This window comes from Epinephelus fuscoguttatus, linkage group LG3 (assembly GCF_011397635.1).
Source record: "Epinephelus fuscoguttatus linkage group LG3, E.fuscoguttatus.final_Chr_v1".
Lineage (NCBI taxonomy): Eukaryota > Metazoa > Chordata > Actinopteri > Perciformes > Serranidae > Epinephelus > Epinephelus fuscoguttatus.
The window spans coordinates 46662372-46686953 of NC_064754.1; the positions used below are offsets into that span (position 1 = coordinate 46662372).

General features: G+C 41.4%; 1 protein-coding gene and 2 pseudogenes across 1 annotated transcript; 2 read left to right on the forward strand and 1 right to left on the reverse strand.

Moving 5' to 3' along the window:
* Nucleotides 1-1490: 1490 nt before the first annotated feature.
* LOC125885636 (uncharacterized) lies at nt 1491-2320 on the forward strand (annotated as a pseudogene).
* A 3433-nt stretch (nt 2321-5753) lies between these two features.
* LOC125885637 (uncharacterized) lies at nt 5754-18674 on the forward strand. The gene is made up of 6 exons (XM_049571309.1): nt 5754-5948; nt 6893-7042; nt 7529-7852; nt 17819-18031; nt 18176-18270; nt 18659-18674. Exons 1-6 carry the CDS (start codon nt 5754-5756, stop codon nt 18672-18674), a joined length of 993 nt encoding a protein of 330 aa, XP_049427266.1.
* Nucleotides 18675-22362: 3688 nt separating this feature from the next.
* On the reverse strand, nt 22363-23724 carry LOC125885638 (uncharacterized; annotated as a pseudogene).
* Between the last annotated feature and the right edge of the window lie 858 nt (nt 23725-24582).

Consider the following 24582-nt stretch of genomic DNA (forward strand, 5'->3'; position numbering starts at 1 on the left):
AAGTTTCCATCATAATTTTCCGATGCGCTACTTCTAGATGCGCATCTAAACAGGCTGATGGAAACATGGCTATATTCATCATGACACAGCCAGGTTTCAGTGAGTAAATCAATATGATTATCTGATATTAATTTGTTTACTAACACTGCTTTAGATGATAGAGACCTGAGAGTCCACATTGAATTCTCCTGTTTTGTCTTTCTGTCACAGAAGAGGTTTTTTATTAGGGACTTCGGCTGAAGGCAGAGGACCCTATTGTTTCTGGTACGTTTATTCTTTATTCTTTAGTCTGTCTCCCACCGTCTCTTTGAACCCCAATTTGACCCCCTAAACATGCTCAAAAACTCACCAAAATTAGTGCAACCTAGACACACTAAAATGGCTGCTAGGAATGTTGAAAAAAGATCAAACCAAAACTGGCTTGTTTGTCTCATCGAGACCTACAAATCACGCGCTGACACCCCTGACCTAAATCCAACAGGAAGTGAGCTATATGCCCTTTCAAAGTAAGATTTCGTCTTAAAAGTGTTCTTTTTTCAAAAAATATCTTCTCCTACATCGTTTATTGTATCAGCTTCAAAAACTTGCACACATCCCAGGGCAACTCCTGCTGAACAGATGTTCTGTATAACTTTGTCATTACTCCAATGGTTTGGATTTTATGCCCTCTTACAGTTGAGGTGCCACAAAACCTTCTGAGGATTTTTCGAAAGAAAAGCTGACAGCCAACACATTTTAAATGGCCACTGCGGCCCGTAGGAATGTCGTAGAAAGATCAAACCAAAACTGGTGTGTTCATCTCATAGAGACCAACAAATCACACACTGACACCCCTGACCTAAATCCAACAAGAAGTGAGCTATTTGCCCTTTCAAAGTAAGATGCCGTTTTTCAAAAATGGTCTTTTTCAAAAAATGTCTCCCCCACACCGTTTACTGTATCAGCTTCAAACTTGCACACCTGCCAGGCCAACTCCTGCTGAACAACACTTCTGAATAACTTTGTCATTACGCGAACGACCAAGATTGCATTTTTGACTCCACAAACATAAACCTACATGGCTACGTTTGGGACGAGTATATCTCTCTGCTGGTATGATCAGATTGACAATTGGACCCATGGTTTGGGAATAAAAAAGTTCGAGACATTTTAAAGCCATCTCAATCTGTCTGCTCTCACAGCTAAAGTTAAAGCAGTAGAATCTTCATTTGAAACAGCATCTACACTTTATATATCAGTATTTTCCATCTCCCACATATTACTACAGCCTTTATTACTGATAATACTGTTGCTACTTTTGTGATTATGACTGTTAGATATATATTGACCGTATTGCTGACCATGTCCATCCCTTTATGACCATAGAAAAACCATCACACATCAGACTGACGTGCTGACGTATTGCGGTAAGCGGTAAGCTCTCCTCCTTTTTACGACTTTCTCTTAGCTGTTTATTAGCCTTCTTAGTTCCATTAGCTTAATAGTTAGTGATGGCTTCTCTTGCTCTTTCTTGCTCGGTGTGCCAGATGTTTAGTTATGCCTCTGCCTCCTTCAGCGACAGTGGTAATTGTAACAAGTGTAGCTTATTTGCGGCGTCGGAGGCAAGGCTCAGTGAATTAGAAGCGTGGCTCCACACCATGGAAAATCGTGGGGTGGGGAGCCACATAGCATAGCCTCTGCTAGTAGTCCCCCGGTAACCCCCGTACAGCCGGGAGGCTGGGTAACTGTCCGGGAGAAGCGTAGCTCCAAGCCGAAGCCCATGAGTCACCACCAGCCTGTTCATGTTTCTAACCACTTTTCCCCACTCAGCAACACACCTGCTGAGGAGAAAACTCTAGTTATTGGCAGCTCTATTCTGAGGAACGTGAAGTTAGCAACACCAGCGGCCATAGTCAAATGTATCCCTGGGGCCAGAGTGGGTGACATTGAATCAAATTTAAAACTGCTGGCTAAAGCTAAACGTAGATTTAGCAAGATTGTTAATCACGTCGGCGGCAATGACACCCGGTTACGCCAATCGGAGGTCACTAAAACTAATGTTGCCTAGGTGTGTGAATACACAAAAACCATGTCGGACTCCATAGTTTTCTCTGGACCCCTCCCAAATCTGACCACTGATGAAATGTTTAGCCACATGTCAACATTTAATTGCTGGCTGTCCAGGTGGTGTCCAGCAAATAATGTGGGTTTCGTAAATCACTGGCAAACTTTTTGGGGAAAACCTGGTCTGATTAGAAGAGATGGCATTCATCCCACTTTGGATGGAGCTGCTCTCATCTCTGGGAACCTGGCAAAGTTTATTAGTAACTCAAAACTCTGACAACCCAGAGTTGAGACCAGGACTCAGAGTCGAAGTCCTTCACGCTTCTCTTAGCTTCTAGTGCAGTTACCCACCCATAGTTTTATACAAACGGTGTCTGTCCCCCGACCACCTAAATTATCTAAATCTAAAATTAAACAAAGAGGAGTTGTGCATAACAACCTCATAAAAATTAAAACCTCTTCTGTGACAGAAAGACAAAACAGGAGAATTAAACGCGGACTGTTAAATATCAGGTCTCTATCGTCTAAAGCAGTGTTAGTAAAGGAATTAATATCAGATAATCATATTGATTTACTCAGTCTCACTGAAACCTGGCTGTGTCAAGATGAATATGTTAATCTAAATGAGTCCACTCCTCCCAGTCATAATAATACCCACATTCCTCGAGGCAGTGGCTGAGGAGGGGGAGTTGCAGCCATTTTTAACTCTAGTCTGTTAACCCTATGGGCCCTAGGCCTTTTTGGGGTATTTTTACTGCCTTTACTTTTAAGCTCATATCACAGTTATTATAAAGGCTACATACACATGCTATATCTTGTTTTTTTCAAGACAATTTGGGCTTATCCATATTTGCCATCATTACATGTCCTTCTATGTGCCTCTATTTTATATTATATCAATGAAAAAAACAAATCTGTGTTACTAAATTCTTAAATTTTTACATGTATCTCACCATAGCAAGTTGGAAGTTGACATATTCTGCCATATATGAAGAGGGGAGACTCTCTGGAATCTGGTAATATAAGAACCATGATGCTGGGTAGGGATGTGTATCGTTAGGATTTTATCGATAAGATACAAATACCAATACTCCTTATTGGTACTGATATTTATCAATTCTCTTATCGATACCACGACATGTAATTTAGTGTAAAAAATAAAGACATTACAAGATGGTAAATGATTCAGTCGATTTTTATTACCACAAGGGGGGGTAACACCAGCAACATCATTAAACAACTTACAGCACCTGCCTTTTAAGCCCTTAGCAAGTCAACATGTGCAGTGCAAGGTATAAAAACGAGCAGACAGCACACCATCCATACAGACTTCAACTTCAACAAAACAGAAGCTTAACTTACAATTACAAATGCGTCTCAGAAGAAGGTAATAGATGAAATAAAAAAAACTAGGGAGATGACCAAAGCCCTTACCTACATGTTCAACCCAACAGACACATACATGTTAACAGAACAGTGTAGAGTAAGCACTTCTCCTGACGCATTTAGCCCTAACAGTTTTTGTTAAGGAAAAGCAACATATTTACTTTCTCTGGCAGCAGCAGAGATCGCTCTGGACAGAGTGTGTCTCCTGTGGTTGAGAACACTCGTTCAGATGGCGTTGAAGAGGCCTGGACGCAGAGGTAGGTGAAGGACAGTTGTGAGAGTAAGGGAAGTGTGTCTTTCTTACCCCACCACCAGTGGACAGGGTCTTGTTCAGTGGGGATAGGGGGAAGATCTCTGTAAACTGCCACCTCTTTTTTCAGTCTCTCTCGGATTGTTGTTGGTGCACTCTGCTGTTGTTGACTGAGCTGCCTTTGCAGCTGTCTGTCTTCCTCTGTGAAGAGTTCTCCCAGTGCAGATACTGGCTTGGATGCTAAAATATAGTTAAGTTTTTTATTGCTTTTTGCTGCAACACAGCATAGGTTCACAAACATGTCAAACTTACATCCTCCTCCTCTTCATCATCCTCTTCTCCATCTCCCTGGAAGTCAGCTTCAGTCATCGACATCGTCACATCCTCATCCTCTGACAGCTGGGGGAGGGAGATTAGATTGCCTTAATAAATGTGTCATGTTACGTACATTGCACATATTCTCAAAGTTAAGTTAACCATTAAGATAACCATTAAGTTCTCCTTCATGGTGGCCACAAATGGAGAGTCATCCTCTGTAATTTTGAAGTGGCTCTCAAGCTTTGTGAGTATAGGGAGAATCTGGCTGCAGGTGGCTTGTTTGTCACTTGATGCCAGGGTGGACGTGTACATTATTCGCATCACTCTGACAAACTCCTGGACTTTTTTGTAGTCGTCCTCTGTGAACTTTTCAAGTCTGAGATGAATTTATAAAAATGTATTTATTGTACACTCATGCAGTTGCATTTGTTTTATCATAACATGAATGTTCATCATTGTGGCATAGTCACTTTTCAAATCATTCAATCAATAATTATGGTTAATACTAGAGTTATTTATTAATTTGAAAATACTAGTTCAGTGTCATTATGAATTCCAGCCTACTAGATTACCTGTCTCACGTCATCAGCTTTTTGGCTCGTGGGTCCAAGAGGGCAGCTTGTATGGCTGGGTATATCTCAATAAATCTTTCCACCATGAGATACAGCGAGTTCCAGCGGGTCCTCACATCCAGGACAGCAGTATAGACAGGCATGCCTGAAACATATGGAAACACACATGGAAATCAATTTAGATACGTAGTCCTGCTATGGCTCCTGTCTGAGTGATGATACTGAAACAATGAGGCTTAGTTTCTTACCCAGAAGTCTCTGCTTCTCCTCAACCACGTTCTTCACAATGGAAGATCTCTTGATCCACACAACACAGTCCCGGATTCTCGCAGACCACTTGGCGACAGTTTGGACGGTGTAGACCTTTTGTGCACTGAGGTTGAGAGTGTACGGAGCCCGTAAAGGGACATGCAGAAAAGAAAAAAAAACCCTTTGGTTTCCCGTGAGCACGAGAGACATTTCTCGTGAGCACGAGATACTTATCTGGTGAGCACGAGAAATGTTTCTCGTGCTCACGGGAAACCGAAGGTAGCCTAATTGATTGTGGTTGTGCTCATTAAGCCTCCAGAATGGCAGCAGAGGTGGATTTGTTCTCTTTCCTCCAAACGCGGAATATACCAGATTGTGTCATCAACAAATTAAAAGATGATAAGGTGAAGATAAATGTTAACTTTAGTCACAGTATTGCCTAATGTTGCTTGTTTCTCTACCTGGTATGTTATTGTATTTTTTGACGTTTGCCTTGCTTCTTACAGATCGACATCAACGTCATAGGTGTTATGACAGATGAGGAGTTAGGACAGTATATCGTAAGATATGGGGACCGACTTGCACTCAGAGCATTTTGTCGTCAAAGAACTGTGACAAATGAAATGTCAGGGGGAGTGGAGACAGTGAAGTCTGCTCTCATGCAGAAAGTAAGAGACAGGCTTGGGGAACAACGAAAAACTCCTGCCAACAGAAACACAGAAGGCCCCGGTATTGGCAATAAACATGCAGTTAAAGTCACCCGGCGGGTTGAAATGGGATGGCTCCACTTTGAGAGCGGCACTTATCACCAAATCAGTACAAGAAATGGAGGTGGAACACGGCACCTGTCGGTCCAGAAATCAGTAACTATGGGTGAACTGCTGGAGACGGGCAAATCCTTGTTTTTTCCAAATGGACATTCATCCAAAGGACCGATGGAAGACTTCGAGTTTGATATTCGTGATTACAGTCACAATGCAGTATCCCCTGAAGTCACAGTGGGCCAGCTGTACGAGCAGACTAAACTACGAATGCTGCGCATCTACACAACCTCCAAGGCTAAAGACGTAATACAAGTTCTCTCTGATGCATCATCGGACTTCGAGCCCACAGATGAGAGGCCAGTTAAGGTAATTTATCTTTTGCCATATGATACGTGATATACTGTAGATACTGAATTCATATTTATTAATATTAAGGGTGAATTCTGGGGATTATGGACTAGCATGTATTTCAGATTTTAAAATAAAAATAACAGATGTGAGGCTCAGAAGTGATCCATAAGGTCTGTCTAGAGATAATTTAACTGTATAAACCTGGGAACAGTGTGTAACAGCTGACCTGTATAAATATATAGTAGAACACGGAATATTAATTATAATCAAATCCTGGCCGATCCTGTCAATGAAGCTACCTCAGCACCGTGCATAAAGGCACACATCAGCCTCTTTCTCAGTTTGGAGACGCACGTATCAGCTACCTTGTTATGCTGCAGCCAGCTGTGGGCAACAAACAGAATATCAGTAGGCCTACTGATGTTTTTGTGAAATCCATACAGGTGTCATTGACATTTTAACAACAGTATTGTAAGATTAAGACATTAATCTAACATGTATCAAACTTGCCTGAGTCACATGAATAGCTGTATTTTGAAGGAAATTTTAGTAGATTATGTTATAGATGTAGAATATGTGGAGAGTTTGTGCACACTTCTGCTAATTAAAGACATTCAATGTATGTATGTAATGCATTTGCACTCTTTGCAGCGTTCATTATTGACCAGTCTGTGTTCTTAAATATGGGGGGGGGGGGGGGACGACGACGACACATCAGTCCTCAGTGATTGTACGGTACACATACTTTGAGGATAAATCTACTGTCTTAATTCAATGTCAAATTTATAATTAATTTAGGTCAAGAGATGTAAATACCATTTCCAAACATATTTGCTGCACTGTTCTCTCCACTTATGTGCATGTTTAGTCACAATAAGTTCAGAAGGGCTTGTTTTGAACAGCTGGACAATCATGGCTGTATAAGTCTATAATTTGCTGATCTGCTGACTTCTGTATAGACTAGGACAATGCAGAGACGATCCTTGAGGAACACAACCAGGAGATGTCATCACTTGAGGACTGGAACTGATCATCAAGTGGATCATCCAGAGAGCTCCTCTGATTTAGATCCAGCATCCAGTGGCTCAATGCAGGAAAACCATGAAAAAGTAAGCCCCAGTATTGCATTTTTATGTACCCAGTCTGTGATATACAGTATGGAACTTGTGTTGTATAGAGATTAATTCCTGCCAAAATGTTCAAACAAAACTTTTTAAAATTGAAACAAGAACTGATTAATCAAAAGTTACAGTTTGTAGTAACATTTAGGTTACATCTGCATGACACAGCAGCTATGTTTAAAATAAATCACAGGTGAAGTCTATGAGGACACAGACATGGGGTTTAAGAGACCATGATTGTTGCAAAACAAAACAACCAAATGTAAATCCATCTTAAATTTGAACTGCAGCTAAGATGATGACAGTGGGAAAAGGGTTTTGAGTTTAATGCTACATTAACTCAATATGCATATACCAAAAAAATCTGCTCAGGTGCAAGGTGTTTTAATCGCACAAATGTGTTAATATACATGACGGCTTGGATCAGATGATACAAAAACAAAGATTTTTATTTTTTTATTTAATTATCAACAGAGAGGAGAACCAATCAGACAATCAAGATTAGCAACTCCTGAGATGAGTAACACAGAGTTCCTGCATCCCCCATCTTCGGATGATGTTGGCAGTCATACTTGGCAATCAACAAGCAGGCATGAATCTGAAGATGACTGTCTAATGCCTGTGTCAAATCAAGATGCAGACCAGTTATTAAGTGACGAGTCGGATTCCCCTCTTGCCCTTGCCATCCAAGCATCTCTTGAGGACTTTGAAGTACACTTTGGACCCGTTACTGGTGATGATGGTGATAATCAAGACTCCACCCTTCCCTGGAATCCACATGACTTGAACAGTATTCAGGTATAGTGTAGATCTAAGTTCTGTCAGTGCTGCAAAAACATTATTATTACTGCCATTATTTATTTTAAAAAGTTTTTCCTATTCATTATTCTGTCTATAAAATACACAAAACACTGACAAAATGTCATCCCAAATTTTCTCACCCCACGCTGATGTTTTTGGATTACTTTTTCATCCAAACATTCCAAAACCAAAAGATATTCCATGTATTGTGATATAAAATAGAAAAGCAGAAAATCTAGAACCACAGCATAATCACTATTTTTGCATGTTAATTGATATATTGATTGTCAAAGTTCATTTTCTGTTCACTAAGTGATTAATTGATCAATAATCACACCTAACACACACCTCACACCTTTTTTTTTTTTTTTTTTTTATCTTTCTGCACTCTACACTGAATGATGGTCCTGTATCATCAAGCAGTCTTCCAGCATCACCAGACCCATTTGAAAAAGAACTTCTCCTTGTGAAATTAAGACGAGTAAACATAGTTGATGATGTCCTTAATGTCTTCATGGAACCAAAATTACTGAATGCTAATCTAAAATTTGAGTTTACAAATGAGAAAGTTATGGACAGTGATGGTGTGTCAAGAGAGGCATACTCCACGTTCTGGGAACATTTCTTGGAACAGTGTGAGGGGGAAGATGACCGAGTACCTAGACTACGGCCAGACTATTCTGAGAAGAAATGGCAAGCTCTTGGAAGAGTGTGGTTGAAAGGATACTTGGACCACAAAATCATACCAATCAGATTGTCACCAGCTTTTATTCTTGCCTGTTGTCAAGGAGTTAGTTCAGTGGATGAAGAACTCTTGATGATGTCATTTGCTAGATTTCTTTCAGAGAATGAGCGTGCATCACTTGAAAAAGCACTACAGGGCAACATTGATGAAAATGTTGAGGAGGACTTACTTGATGTCTTCTCAAGAATGGGCTCACACTGCCTGCCCTCCAAAGACAACTTACAGGGTGCCATTTTAACAATGGCACACGAAGCTCTTCTTCAAGAGCCAAAGTTCATAATTGACTGTTTCCACTCCAGTATTCACAATGCTGTGCCAACACTCATAAACAAAGACAGCCTAATGGAGCTGTACGAATCTAAGAGGCCAACTAACAAGAAAGTCGCGCAGATGATAAAGCCATCAACTGAAAGCCTAAATCCACAAGAGCAGACAGCTCTTAACCACCTGCTACGGTATGTGAGAAGCATCAACCAAAGAAAACTGGAGATCTTCTTGCGCTTCTGCACAGGATCCACTGTACTGTGCAAAGACACAATTGAAGTAATTTTTAATAGATTGTGTGGTTTAAGTCGCAGGCCTGTAGCACACACATGTGGAGCTGTTCTTGAGTTACCATGCACCTACAGCTCATACCCCGAATTTCGTAAAGAGTTTGATAATGTCCTGTCTGGAGACTGCTTTACAATGGATATTGTGTGGTGAATGTAAGGGATCTTACACATGTCCCTCTTCAACTGAGATTGTTATGGCATTTGTCTGAAGCAAACAGTTTCTGCAGATTTAAATTTGTTTACATTCAAAACACTTTATTTGTTCATTCATGTATTACAACTAAGAACACATTGCTGCATTACACTTAAAACTGAATCAAACAGTTTTAACATTTTTTTGTTTTTCTTATTTTCTTACTGTAAATGATTTGGCTGTATTATGTGTCAGCACACTGAGTTTGAAATTTTGCTTAAGTCCAAAAGACAGTTTAAGTTTAATAATTTTGATAAGTCAGAAAGGTCTGCTTTCATAGGTGAACATCCCCTTTTTCACATTATCATGTGCATGTTTTATGTAATTGTTATTCAGAAACAAAATAATACCTGTTCTATGCACATATAGTACCATTTCAAATGGCTACTCATGGCTGTTTTTGTTGAAGCCTCATATGGTATACTGACAGTTACTGTCAAGAGCACAATATTCTTCAATAATATTCTTCAATAAAGATTCAATTCCTCTTTCATGTCCTGCCTTGTTGTTTTTCTTTGTTGTGGTTTTGTTCGTTTCCTGTTCTATGACAATGCTCCTCCTATATGCTGTACAACAAATGTAAGGGTGTCTACTTCGAGCACAAATTACTGAGAAGACCTAATACTCAAAATGTACAGTTCTGGGCTTCACTGAATCTTACCTGAAGAGACAGGAGCAACTGAGACAGCCTAAATCCACATAAGAACTGCTCATATCCATGATAGGCACAACCTATGTGCCAAGTACCTTGAAAAACTGTGCGCAGGGGTACCAAGGAGAATGGGTGTTCTTTTAAAGGCAAAAGGTGGACACACTTAATATGGATTTAATTTTGTTTTTTCTCTTTACTGCACTTTTTATGAAGTTAATTGATTGATAAAAAACTATTTATAGCATTATTTTTGTAAGCGTCCTCACTTTACTTTTAGTGCCTAAAAATTTTGTACAGTACTGTTTCTTCTTTCTTGACAAGCAACTACTGGAAGATTCAATTGCCCCTCAATATCGCTGCAAACATTCTTAATGTCTGTGACATAGCACTGTTCTAGTGTAGTCAGTGTGCACATAGTGACAGATCAATCCTTTTTCCAAGGAGAAATAATCCAAAGTTCCAAATATAGTGCACAGAATACAGAATTCCTGAGAAAACATTACAACTTAACTGAGAATGTTTGGTGAATTAAGCATGGTTTACTGCAGAAGAATTGTCTAATCACGTGTTCAGTTTAGATGGATAGTAAATGTTGTTCCATCTCAAATTAGAGAGCAGATGTTATCTCATTCCTCAAATGCAGGTACAAATCCAATGCTTGATAAGCATCAGCTGGAAGATGCAGTTGTGACTCCACCATCAGAATGTTGCAGATGTTGTAGATGTCTATGTCACATGGCACTGCTGGTCGAAATGTGCAGTTACTCTGACACAACTGTACATCAGCTCTGTCCACTGGGGAAATGCAGTCATCACTTGCGTAGAGTTCTGGGAACACGTACATGATTCGGGGTCGACCACTGGGTACCCTGTCATTCTTCGATGGTCTGATGACATGTGAATCCCACACATGGATGGTCTCATCTAATTTGTCCTGGAAAAACGGTATATTAGAAAGTAAGAAAACAAGTAAATTGATGTGCAATTTGTCATTCTCATGTGGGCCTTAGATAAGTTATGAGATGACTTGAAATTGATCATGTTAAATGTTTTTGATGAAGTTAGAGAAAATATAGGAAATAAACAAAATATCGAAGAGCAGAGAGTTGGTGCGCAGCCGTTGCCATGTCAGCACTGTGGGCAGCTCCGGAGCTGACATTGAAATGGACCGGCAGACCGGTGCGTGGCGCCTCCATGCTCAAAAAACACTGTTAGAGCCATTTTCGCTTTTTATTATGAATTATTATTGTAGGACACCACATTGATGACAGTGATTAAGACAGGTGGACGTGATGAGACACATGAGTCTCATATAGTATTCACAGCCCATTAGTCCGACCTCCCAAAAATCCGACCGCAGTAAAGTTACATTTCAGGGGGGACCAGGCAACTTTCCCCTTTCAGTAAACACAGAGCACTGCTACCACTAAACAGCTGTAATGTCTCTATGTGCGGGCTGTGAGGACAGTTGCGTTTATCTCATCAACGGAAAATCACATCATCTGCTATGCGACGTACATGTCCTTATTTGGATAACACATTCTGGTATTCCCCTCACACAGGAAGATGTTTTTAGTAGTGGGGGCTGGCTGCCAACTAAATGAATGAATGAGAATGAGTGCGTGACATCATTGTATTTTTTCCTGCTGTACAGCGCATGGCACATCGCCACTCACTAGGCTGCTGACTGGCTGCCATAAGCTACACAAATAAAACATTAAGTAGTTCTAACAAATGCAAATTGTATGACATTTTTCCATAAGGAGGCCAACAGTAGAATTCACCACATGACAAAAACAGACAAGAACTGCCTTAGTTTGAGCGCTGTCCTTGGTGCTGAAGATGTCCCCGAGCCTGATACAGGCAGCAGTTATAACCAAATCACTTTAAGCGCTGTCCTTGGTGCTGAAGATGTCCCCGAGCCTGATACAGGCAGCAGTTATAACCAAATCACCTTAAGCGCTGTCCTTGGTGCTGAAGATGTCCCCGAGCCTGTTACAGGCAGCGGTTATAACAAAATCACTTTAAGCGCTGTCCTTGGTGCTGAAGATGCCCCCGAGCCTGTTACAGGCAGCGGTTATAACAAAATCACTTTAAGCGCTGTCCTTGGTGCTGAAGATGCAAAAACAAACAAATGTCTATACTCCAAAACTCACTACCTCTGACATGATGAACCAAGACAGTGTACACAGATAAAAAACATCAGCAGAAAAACGGAAGTCCTGCAAACCAACAGCAAGCGGTAATCACCATGGCCAAATAATGTCACATATCTGTAATAAAGAAATAAAAACAAGACAGCTGTTGGCAACTAATGCTGTTGCTGCTGCAGCTACTATTAGGCTACTACTGTTATCCAAACTAAATTAAAGGAAGCAAAGATTGTTTAACCTATAATTCCACATTATGTTGCCTTCTTTCCACAGCAAATAAATTATTTCCTTTTAACGAATGGCTCAGGGACATGCCGTCTAGCAAAGTTAAATATTTTCACCACCATTTTAGTTATGAAATAGCCTAACATATGATATTCAAGGTGCACGCACACACAAGCAGGATCTCACACACATAAAACGTGACTGGAATTAATAAACAAGCAGTAAATGCACAGTGGGGGTTATTTGTTTTCTGTATCGGCGTGACGCGCTGTGTTATTGAGTGAAAATCCGAGCCGGACGCGTGTTAATTTGAGTTTGATTTAATTTAATTACACTAAAGTTGTTGAGTTAAACTAACCATACGAGTCCTTTTCGTTTTTATACAATTTATTGCTGCATTTTGAAAGCAAAAAGTCAAATTTTTGGGGGGTTTCATGTTATATCAGGGGTTTCAGCTTGGCACCGTGAACCTGTGCCTCCCGTGACCTGTAAAAGTAGCGTTGTGACATAAGCCTCAGTTTCTGTTGTTGGCGAATTGTTACAAGCTGATGAATTGGCTGGTCAAGGCTAGGCAAAACGTTAGTACAGGTGAGATGGCAGACAGATGGATGGTTTGTCTCTAACAAAATACTTTCTGTATATACATTTGTAGCTTACCTGAATTATACTCAAGAAGCAGAACTGAATTAGACTTCTGTCCAAATATGTACCATCGAACAAACCACGGTCCTTCAGGTCAGTAAACAGAGAGATGTAGAATTCCATTGATTCCCTTCTGAGGAAGCCCCACCAACTCTCATTGCGCTGATTTGCCGTGCTTGCCCCTTCGATGTAGCTGTCAATACCAGAGCCGTCGTGAATGTTGCGATGGAGAAAACGCTGAAAGTCTCTGACTTTAACATTCTCTGTGCCCTGGTCGCCTCTGACAATCCTTGGACAACCAACTAATCTCTGCACTGCCTCCATGTAGTAGCCTCCAATTATTTTTGGGTCACTGCTGGTAGTAAATGCATTCATCCAGATAATTTTCCGGGAAAACCCGTCGATGCAGCCGTTAATACAGATACCAAATTGTTTCAGTTTGTCGTAAGAGTCCAAGTGCCAAATATAATTGGGCCCTTTTGCAAAATAGTTTCGGCGATGGAGCCGTCTCCTTACTCTGAGTTCAACACCCCTTGGGTCAAGTTCTTTTAAAATTAAGCATACTTCTTCTTTCTTGACGTGTAATCCATTCTCCTTGCATTTTGTGTACATCCACCTATATCCACAGAGCTGGCCAGATGTTTGTAACTGTTCATTAATGAAATCAACAACGCGATCCAAAGTGGTGTATCCCTTGCGCCGAAACAGACCACAAGATTTCAAAATTCGTTTTAAATGTCTTTCAGACACAACATGACGGTGACGACTTGCAAGTAAAGCAGCAATGTCCTTATGATGAAGTCCCAGGTCAAAATATAGCCGAATTAACTCCTGTACTGACATTCTCACACAAAAACAAAAACCTGAAATGCAGAGGATGGTCTTTAAAAAATAAATGTTTCTCATGAGCACGAGAAAAGTTTCTGGTGAGCACGAGAAATGTTTCTCGTCCATGTTGGCTGCATTATCTACTGTCATGGCTACGACTTTTGTTGTAACACCAAACTCTGCAAGCACGTCTCCTATCTCTTCAGCTACAACTGGACCACTCTGTGACTCATACACTGCCTGGGTTGATAGTACTTTGTGCATTAGCTGGCCCTCATTCACAAAGTGGAGTGTGACAGTGACATAATGATCCTGTGTGATACTCGTCCACCCATCACTGGTTATGGCCACTTTTGTCATATTAACAAGCTCAGCTATTAGATTTTTCTTCTCAACTCCATACCAAGCTGGTAGGAGGGTGCCTGATAACACTTGCCTGGAAGGGGGGGTGTAACCTGGGTTGAGGGCTCTGGTCATCTCCCTGACAATCATCACAGAAAAAGCAATACAAAATTAGTTGTATGACAGCTAACAGCGCTCTGCCTTCAAACTTGGACCAACGTTACAGCTAGCAGCTGGCAATATAGGCTAAGCTAACTTATGCTACTGCCTAGTACCTACCTAAACCACTTGGATTGGACTGTAGCGAAGGGCTGTAGATCCTTCACAATAAACTTGGTAACGGCCCTGTGGCATTCCTCGTTTTTTTCTGCAGACATCTTCATTTGACGTCGCTTGCGGATTGTGAATGGGGTTGTCTGCATCAGCAAACCAGCAGTGATGGCTGCTGCTTCGTTGATACCACCTACGGGATTAACGTAACATATATATCAGCGGTGCTAAAATTGATAATATATCCTCCTGAGTTAATGACTACATACTTAACGATTCATACTCTTACCATGACTCGATGATGATAACGAAGCAGTGTCAGAGTCAGCCTGCACTGAGGAGGCCACGGCGTTGCAAGAGTTAGCGTTAGCCGAGCTGCTAACTTTAGCCGCTTTGTTTAGGCAGTCAACCCAGTGTCATAATTACGCGACAGTTAGGTAGACGCTTTTAAAAAATACCGATAACAGTATCATTTGTCCAGAATCTTAGCGGTTCTCTGGCACCGAAAAATTAGGAACCGGTACCAAAAAATACCGGCTCTCGGTATTTTACATAATTGCCAGTATTTTTTCATTATTGCAAGAAATTCCATTGACTCATTCACAAGTCAAAAATGTGTTTTATCTGAAAGAAACATGCAATATTTACATCAAAGATAATAGTCAACCAGGTGCAATGATGTCCTCCAAGATAATATTTTCCACTTTGTTTACAGTAAAAAGAAAAAAAAAAATTCTGGACGTTTTCTTGTTGACATGATCTTGACTTACTGCTCTGTGCTCTGTGCTGATCTTTGACCTGACCATCAGTTAAATACTGGGGGGACATTTTGGGCATGTCCCCCTCAGTGTATATGGTGACTACTGCCTTGTCATGCATGCATAATTAGGCCTCAGTTGTCTGGGTGTGGAAAGGTGAAGTGCACTGGTCCTGTCATACAAAGTTTGATGGAATGTCAACTGGACAATATGGAGATATTTGCATCTTGAAAGCCGGACGACAAATGTGGATAGACAGGGAGAAACACACGCAAGCCTAAGACGTGGTAACACACGATATTCCTCACTATATGAAATGACTGATAACAAGATCTGTGTAATGGATTATAAAGAAATCCATCACGTTTTTATTTTGCAGACAGTTGATCTGGGCCCGTATTCACAAAGAATCCTAAGACTAAAAGTAGCTCTTAGTGATGTCATTTTAAGAAAAATCTTAGAATTCCTCAAATTCTAAGATTTTTCTTAGAATTTTCCCTTGGTAAGATAAAAGTTATTCACAAAGCATCTGAGGCCTTAAGAGAGCTCCTAAGGTGAAAAACTGTTAAGAGGAGGGAGGAGGACTTTTAAGAAGCCTAAGAGTGTCTTAAACAGAGAAGATGGTGGAAAGACAGAGAGGAAGGAGAGATATTCTCCGTATATTGAACGACAGTGATTTAATAAGACGCTACCGGCTTTATAGTGCAGGGATAATGTTTATGGTTGACCTCATCAGGGATGAGCTTACTTTTCCCACCCAGCGCAATAACGCCCGCTTTGGATTACAGCACGTAGCAGTGCTTCTCACACTCATCGCTTGTGCGTAAAAGGAGAGGGAACAACGCATTGATTTGTCGGGCAATACGCTCCCAAGTCTGCCTCTTCCCTTGTGCCGTGATGACGGGACTGAATTTCCCTCTTAAAACTCCTTTGTTCTCCTCCACGAGCTGCGCCAACAGCAAGCACTGCTCTTCTGTCCAGTTCGGCTTTTTCGTTCTTTTTTTCTCCATTTCGTTCGTTGTTTTGGTCATTCTGCCAAATCAAATCGCTTTTTACAAGGAGGCTAGCAATCACAGTAATTGCTGACAGCTGAGTCTGCGTCCACCATTAATATCAAATAGATTAAGTAGTAAAATTACCAGCATGGCAAGTAAACATAACAATAAGCAAATCAATACAATAATCAGCATGTGAATAAGGTACGTTCAAACATTTTGAAGCTGTGTAACAATTAATTTAATTTTGCTGAGTTTCATCATCATGACATAAAATTATTTTCATGATTACACATTTCTTAATACAGTCTAAGTTCTATGATCGGTTGATTTCACTGTCCATTCATTACTAGGAGCGCATTTTTTTTTTCTTTTTGTAACAACCAATCACAGCTTTTAGAAGGCTTTTAGAAGTTTCTGTCACCTCCTTGCTCAGAGTTGCTCTCAGAAACTTCCTGAATCACTCTTAAGCTAAGATTCCTTGCTAGGAATTTTTAGGCTAAGTTAGGAGCTCTCTGAGAGGACTCTGAGACTCTTTGTGTATACGGGCCCTGATCTATAGCGTGATGGGATGACAGCACAGTGTGGTATCACTGGAAACCTCTGGTCCTGCACTTTCATGTGATATGCATGGAATTTCTGTGCGATGCTGCATTTGCGAGTAAGCCATCCAAGAGTAATGTGTGTGTAAAGCTGTATGAAAGCTTTGTTATACATCATTTCAGTGTAAATTAAACATTTTTTTTCACTGTGAAAACATTGGACTACCGACAAGTGCTTGGTCTTGTCAGAAAGCTATAGTTCCACTGTTTCAAGTGATATGTGTGGCTTCTCGCTATGACGCACGGTCGTGAAGAAAATCCACAGAGAAGAACAGGTGTGAATTTGGATGTACTATGCGTCATTCGGGTCCATAGGGTTAATCAGACCTAAACCTAAACCAGATTATAATTCATTTGAAAGCCTTGTTCTTAGTCTTTTACATCCGAGCTGGAAAACCTCGCAGCCACTTTTATTTGTTATAGTGTACCGTGCTCCTGGCCTGTATTCTGAATTTGTATTTGAATTCTCAGAGTTTTTATTGAGTTTAGTTCTTAAATCAGATAAAGTTATTATTGTACGCGATTTTAACATTCACATTAACAACACGTTTATCAGATACTGCTGTTGCAAAATTTAAGGAAATGATTCCTCCATCGTTGAATTTAATACCATGTCCTTCAGTAACAGAGGTCTCCTGTACCAACTTTAAACTCTCCCGAAATGATCATCTTGTCGATAGCGCCGTAGGCTCGCTGCGAACAACACTCAACTCCGTAACACCTCTTAAAAAGAAGTTAACAAAGCAAAGAAAGTTCGCTCCTTGGCATGTTGTGCGGGGATCTTCAGCAGTGCTGAAGGGGGACTGTGTTGACACTAAGCCACCGAGCAGTTTATGTGAACGGGTTCCGTCATCGATTGTTTGTTGCTGGTTGTATGGCACGGGAAATATTGTCTGTGTCCCAGGACAAAATGAAAGTTGTATGGCCGTCATTCTGTGTGCCATGACTTCAGTCCAGGCGACCAGGTTCTGGCGCTTTTGCCCATTGTTGGTTCACCTTTCCAGGCTAAATATGCAGGTCCATACACTGTTGTCAAAAAAGTCTCTGATTTGAACTATATCATAGCAACACCTGGTAGGCGGAAAGATGTAAACCTTCTAAAGCCATACTACACCCGTGTTGAGTCGAGCTTGAGTCAGGAGCTGAATGACGGGGTGCGCCTGGCTCTGGCTGTGGCTTCTGCGGTGGTTGAGTGTGATGGGGAGCCAGAGCCAGATGTAAGTTTGCTGTGCGGGCTTTTGGTAATTTGGACCAGTTGGTGTGTCATCTGTCAGTGTCGCACTGCAGTGAACTGACACGTTTGGTGCGTAATGATCCTTGTTTGTTTAGCTGTTCTTTACTGTGTTCTTCTCCTGTTCTAGCAGCTCCATGTTTTGACCGGGCGTTTATGTTCCAAGTGGACGCCAGCCAGGTGGGAGCAGGAGCGGTCCTGCTGCAGGGGGATGATCAGGGTGTGGTGAGACCCATCAGCTTCTTTTCTAAGAAGTTTAATCGTTATCAGTCTAACTACTCTGTAATAGAGAAGGAAGCATTAGCACTCGTGTGGGCCTTACACCATTTCGAGATTTATGTTGGAGGAGCTCAAGTGCCCCTGGTGATTTTCGCTGACCACAACCCTCTGACTTTTCTTCGGTCCCTCAGATATCCCAACCAGAGGCTTTTAAGATGGTCTCTGTTCTTGCAGGCCTATGAGCTTGACATTAGATATATAAAAGGAACAGACAATGTTATTGCAGATGCATTATCACGTGCCCCTTTGTGTTAGGCTTTTGCCTTGTGTTTCCTAAGCCAAATGACTGTTATTCATTCTGCCTGTTAACCCATTCTCTTAATTTGCTTCTCAGGTACCAGGGTTGCTGAGATGGGTGGCATAGTGATGGGCCCCGTAGGCAGGATTACGGTGATGAACTTGTGTTTTTTCCGTTATTGTTAGTTGTTAAGTAGTTGTAGTTTATTCGTTGGTTGTGGGTGGGTGCCAATGGTTCCCCTGGCAACATTGACTTGGGGGGGTGACGGCCCTGGCCCGTATGTTCTTGATGTTGCCTCTCAGTCCCTCTCTCTCTGTTTCCTCTCTGAGGTGTGGCCTGATAACCTGATCTGGAGCACCTGGGCTAGGTGCTTCTGCAGAAGATAAAAGGCAGAAGCTCCAGTGCTTCTCCCTCTCTCTCCATCCTGGCAGCACCCTTGTTGGTTTTGATCCTTTTGCACACAACACTATGCAGCACATTTTCACACACCCACATGCGCACTACTGATCCTACTGACTTAACACCTCTTATTCTTTATCTCATTAGTTAACATTTGCTTACTTTAATAAATTACTTAATTTACTCGTATTCTGAGTCCTTTCCCTTCTTTTCCATAACCTCTCGAGCCAGGGTTATGACAAATATTACAAATTAAAACAAATATCGTGGAAATTTGACAGGAATTGGCTATTAACCAAACTGGAAGAATCTCGTTTAATCTGGGCAGACATTCTCAAAACATATAAGAGGGGCCTCCGCAATGCCAGAGCAAAGTATTACTCAGCTTTAATAGAAGAAAATAAGAACAACCCCAGGTTTCCTTTCAGCACTGCAGCCAGGCTGACTGAGAGTCACAGCTCTATTGAGCCTTGTATTCCTTTAGCCCTTAGCAGTAATGATTTTATGAGCTTTCTTAATGACAAAATTTTAACTATTAGAGGCAAAATTCATGACCTCCTGTCCTCAGATAGTACCTATCTGCCCTCAAACACAGCTGTAAGACCTAATATATATTTAGATTGCTTCTCCCCTGTCTCTCTTCAACAATTGGTCTCAATTATTTCTTCAGCTAAATCATCAACATGTCTCTTAGACCCCATCCCAACTAGGCTACTTAAGGAAGTCTTACCTTTAGCTAACACTCACTTCTTAGACATGATCAATACATCTTTATTAACAGGCTATGTACTACAGTCTTTTAAGGTAGCTGTAATTAAACCTCTACTAAAAAAGCCCACCCTGGATCCAGAGGTGTTAGCCAACTATAGACCAATATCTAATCTTCCCTTTATGTCAAAGATCCTTGAGAAAGTAGTCGCAGACCAGCTGTGTGATTTTCTCCATGATCAGGGCTTGATGCTAACTTTTTTCCCAAGGAGCACATGTGCTCCTCAGTTGAAAAAGTAAGGAGCGCACAAAGAACTTTAGGGGCACAATGTAATTTGATCAAATAATGTGTTTTGTGTAATAAACGTGATGCAAATAGACATTTACAAGCAAAAATATTTAATGAATTTGTATGCAAAATGTACAGAAAGGTAAAATCTTCAAGGTTTGAAAAAGTATTGCAATTTAATTTTGTCTTTAATGTTATTGTCTTATATATATTATCTTTGCAATATGATTGTCTTATATAATGTTATTACTATCCTAAAACATTCTCCAGGTCCTCTGAAAGTCTGCAGGACTTATTTCCACCCTGCCCAGCAGCGGTACCGTGGCAAACGGTCCCTAACTGCGGGGAGAATGGAGCAGGCTTCCCCGGAGGTCCGCCGCTTTTCCCAGTCCCTCTTCTCCGTCACACTTTGACTTATTCCCACCCACCCTCCTCCCCTGACAGCCCCTTGATAAGTAAAGAACAGTCCCTAAAGGGCGGTGAGGTTTGTGGACCTTTACCTAGCTGCCACAAAGAGAGAAGCGAACGGCTTGTTTCCCCTCTGACACACCACATACCTGTGTGCCGCCACGGCTCGGTTGTCCAGGTACTACTGGGCAGTCATGACACCAACGAAAGAGGAAATTATTGGACCTGGAGTCGAACTTATCTTATCTTGCGCACTATAATCCTCCGCCGTATTCCTGTCTGTGACCCCCATTAAACCGACAACCACCCCAGCGCCCACTCCACTCCCCTAAATATTTTTTACAGTTCGCACACACCTATTTTTAGTCGCAAATGCGAGTGAAATGCTCGCACTGTCGAGCCCTGATGATAATAATTTATTTGAGGAATTTCAGTTGGGATTTAGAGTGCATCATAGCACTGAGACAGCACTCGTTAAAATTACAAATGACCTTCTGATTGCTTCAGAGAAAGGACTCATCTCTGTACTTGTTTTATTAGATCTTAGTGCGGCCTTTGACACAATTGACCATAGAGTTCTGCTACAGAGACTGGAACACTTAATTGGCCTAAAAGGTTCTGCACTGAGGTGGTTTAAATTTTATTTATCTGATTGTTTTCAGTTTGTTCACGTTCATAATGAATCGTCCTTACGTACTAAAGTTTGTTTTGGAGTTCCACAAGGTTCTGTGCTCAGACCAATCCTATTTACTCTATATATGCTTCCCTTAGCTAACATCATTAGAAATCACTCTGTAAATTTCCATTGTTATGGATGATACACAGTTGTATTTATCAATGAAGCCAGAAGAAACTAATCAATTAACAAAATTTCATAACTGCCTTAAAGACATAAAAACCTGGATGAGCACCAATTTCCTGATGTTAAATTCAGACAAAACTAAAGTTATTGTTCTTGGCCCCAAACAACTCAGAGACTCTTTATTTGATAGTTTCTCTAGATGGTATTGCTCTGGCCTCTAGCACTACTGTAAGAAACCTCAGAGTAATATTTGATCAAGATTTGTCTTTTAATTCTCATTTAAAACAAAACTCACGGACTGCATTTTTCATCTGCGTAATATTGCGAAAATTAATTGCAGAAAAATCTCACTCTAATGTCCTGTTACTGCATCTTGCTAACTCGGCCATACTGCGTCACTAACTCGGCTTCTTCTCTGGAGCCTTTGTGCTCCACTGTCTCGCAGGTTAACTCGTATTGCAGCGGTGCCTGGATAGTGTGGTGTGTGTGGTTGTGCTGCTGCCGTGGTCCTGCCAGATGCCTCCTGCTGCTGCTATTATCATTAGTCATACTTCTACTGTTATTATACACATATGATTATTGTCACATATGTATACTATCAGATATTAATACTTTCAACATATTGTACCACAGTAGCCAGAATTATAATTATAATATTATTACTTTCATTAATGTTGTTGTAAGCTATTACCGTGACTGTCTGTCCTGCATCTCTCTCTCTCTCTCTCTCTCTCTCTGTCTCTGTCTCTCTTTCTGTCTCGTTGTGTCATACGGATTACTGTTAATTTATCATGTTGATCTGTTCTGTACGACATGTATTGCACGTCTGTCTGTCCTGGAAGAGGGATCCCTCCTCAGTTTATTATACGAATTTTTCGCACTGTCTGCGTGAGCTGGAGGCCGAAATGGTGTCAGTCCGAGGTCCCGCCCAATGCTGCTTGCAGCTTTAATTATTAGGGACCTCGGCTGAAGGCAGATGTCCAGTGTCAGGACTGGTGAAAAATTTGGTAAAATGAAAAAATGAACCCCAAAAGTGCCAAAATGGGCTCTCTAGCGCCACCTAGACACACAACAATGGCCACTGCGGCCCATAGGAATGTCGTAAAAAGATTAAACCAAAACTGGCTTGTTCGTCTCATCAAGACCTACAAATCTTGTGCTGACAGCCCTGACCTAAATCCAACAGGACGTGCACTAGTGCCTCTGAAAATAACATGAGCAAATGTGGAGAAATTTTCAGCTGTGAGCTCGAGTGAAGAGGGGTCTAAAATTATCAAATACTTTTGTCTTTAACTGTCTACGTGAGCTGGAGGCCGAAACAGTGGGAGTCTGAGGTCCTGTCCAACGCTGCCTGCAGCTTTAATTTTCATTAGGTTTTTATGCACAACTCCTCTTTGTTTAACTTTAGATTGAAATAATTTAGGTGGTCAGGGGACAGACACCTCTTGTATAACTCTATGGGTGGGTAGCTGCACTAGAAGCTCAGAGAAGCATGTCAGACTGTGACTCTGATTCCTGGTCTCAACTCTGGGTTGTCACGGTTTTGAATTACTAACTAGAAAAGCACTCGGATTTCCTGCCATTTTATTATTTTATCCACTTCGCTTCAACAGATCACCACCAAAATGTTGTCATCTATTCCTTGTCCCATTATCAACCTTCCCTGAAAATTTCATCAAAATCCGTTTGGAACTTTTTGAGTTGTTTCGCAGACAAACAAACAGACAAACAGACCAATGCCGGCGAAAACATAACCTCCTTGGCGGAGGTAATAAACTTGGCTAGGTTTCCAGAGATGAGAGCAGCTCCATCCAAAGTGGGATTAATGCTGTGTCTCTTTATCAGACCAGGTTTTCCCCAGAAAGTTTGCCAATTATCTATGAAGCCCACATCATTTCTTGGACACCACCTGGACAGCCAGCGATTGAATGATGACATACGGCTAAACATCTCATCAGTGGTCCAATTTGGGAGAGGTCCAGAGAAAACTACGGAGTTCGACATAGTTTTTGCATATTCATACACCAAGGCAACATTGATTTTTTGTGACCTCCGATTGGCATAACCGGGTGTCATCACCACCAATGTGAAAAACAATCTTACTAAATCTATGTTTAGCCTTAGCGTTTAGCTCTGGCCCCAGGAATACATCTGACTATGGCCTCTGGTGTTACTAACTTCACATTTCTCAGAATAGAGTTGCCAATGACCAGATTTTTCTCCTCAGCGGGTGTGTCACTGAGTGGGGAAAAAGGGGTTGGAAACATGAAGAGGCGAATGGTGAACCGTGGGCTTCAGCTTAGTGCTACACTTCTCCCAGACAGTAACCCAACCTCCCGACTGCATGGGGGTTACCGGGGGACCGCTAGCAGAGGCTGCGCTATGTGGCTCCGCGCCGGCTACAGGTGGCTGGCTAACTACTGCAGTTACAGAGTGATTTTCCATGGTAGGGAGCCGCACTTCCAATTCACTAAACTCCACCCCCCACGCAGCAAATGAACTACATTTGTTACATGTACCAGCGTCGCTAAAGGAGGCATTGGAATGACTAAACATCTGGCGCACCGAGAGCTGTTAAGCTAACATAGCTAACAAAGCTAAAACTGGGTAAACAACAGCTTAGATTAACAATAACGTTTTTGAAAGAAGAGAAGAGCTATGAGTGCATAAACAGAACTAGTGTGGGTTAAAACGTGAAGTAGATGGTTTGCAGCTGAAGTGAGGAAAATCAGAAAACTAGCTGGTAAGAGTTTGCTGGAGCAGCACAGAGACGCTATCACAGAAACACCGGAAATGACACAACATGCTTACCGCAGTACGTCAGCATGAATCCTAATGTCTTTGGTGATTCCCCTGCTACTGATGCGGTGCCATGAGCAGGTCATAAACGTCACTACTCAGTAACACATCTCAACATATACCTCATGGATTTTTAGAGACATTCATGGTTCCCAGATGATGTATCCTAATGATTTTGGTGATCCCATGACTTTTCCTCTGGTGCCACCATGACATTCACATTTGTGGTTAAAATTGTCTCAAAAACTATTGACTGAGTTGCCATGAAATCTGATACACACATTCATGTTCCCCTTAGGATGAATTGCGATAACGCTGGTGATCTTAACTTCTCCTTTAGCGCAACCATCAGGTCAAGGTTTGAATGTATTACTTTTGACAAAATACTTGCAATATTAATGACATTACCATCAGCCTCAGACATACATTGTGGTCAGAGGATGGGTCCTCAATGTTTTTTAGGCCAAGGACCCCTTACCTGAAAGAGAAATGGATCAGAGACCCCCCAACAACGTAAATTGGGTTGCGCTTGAGATAAACCCTGAGTATTGTTGGGTCTTCTGTTATTTGTGCTTGCCTGTAGCTGTTAAGTCAGCAGCAGTTGTAGCATGGTTA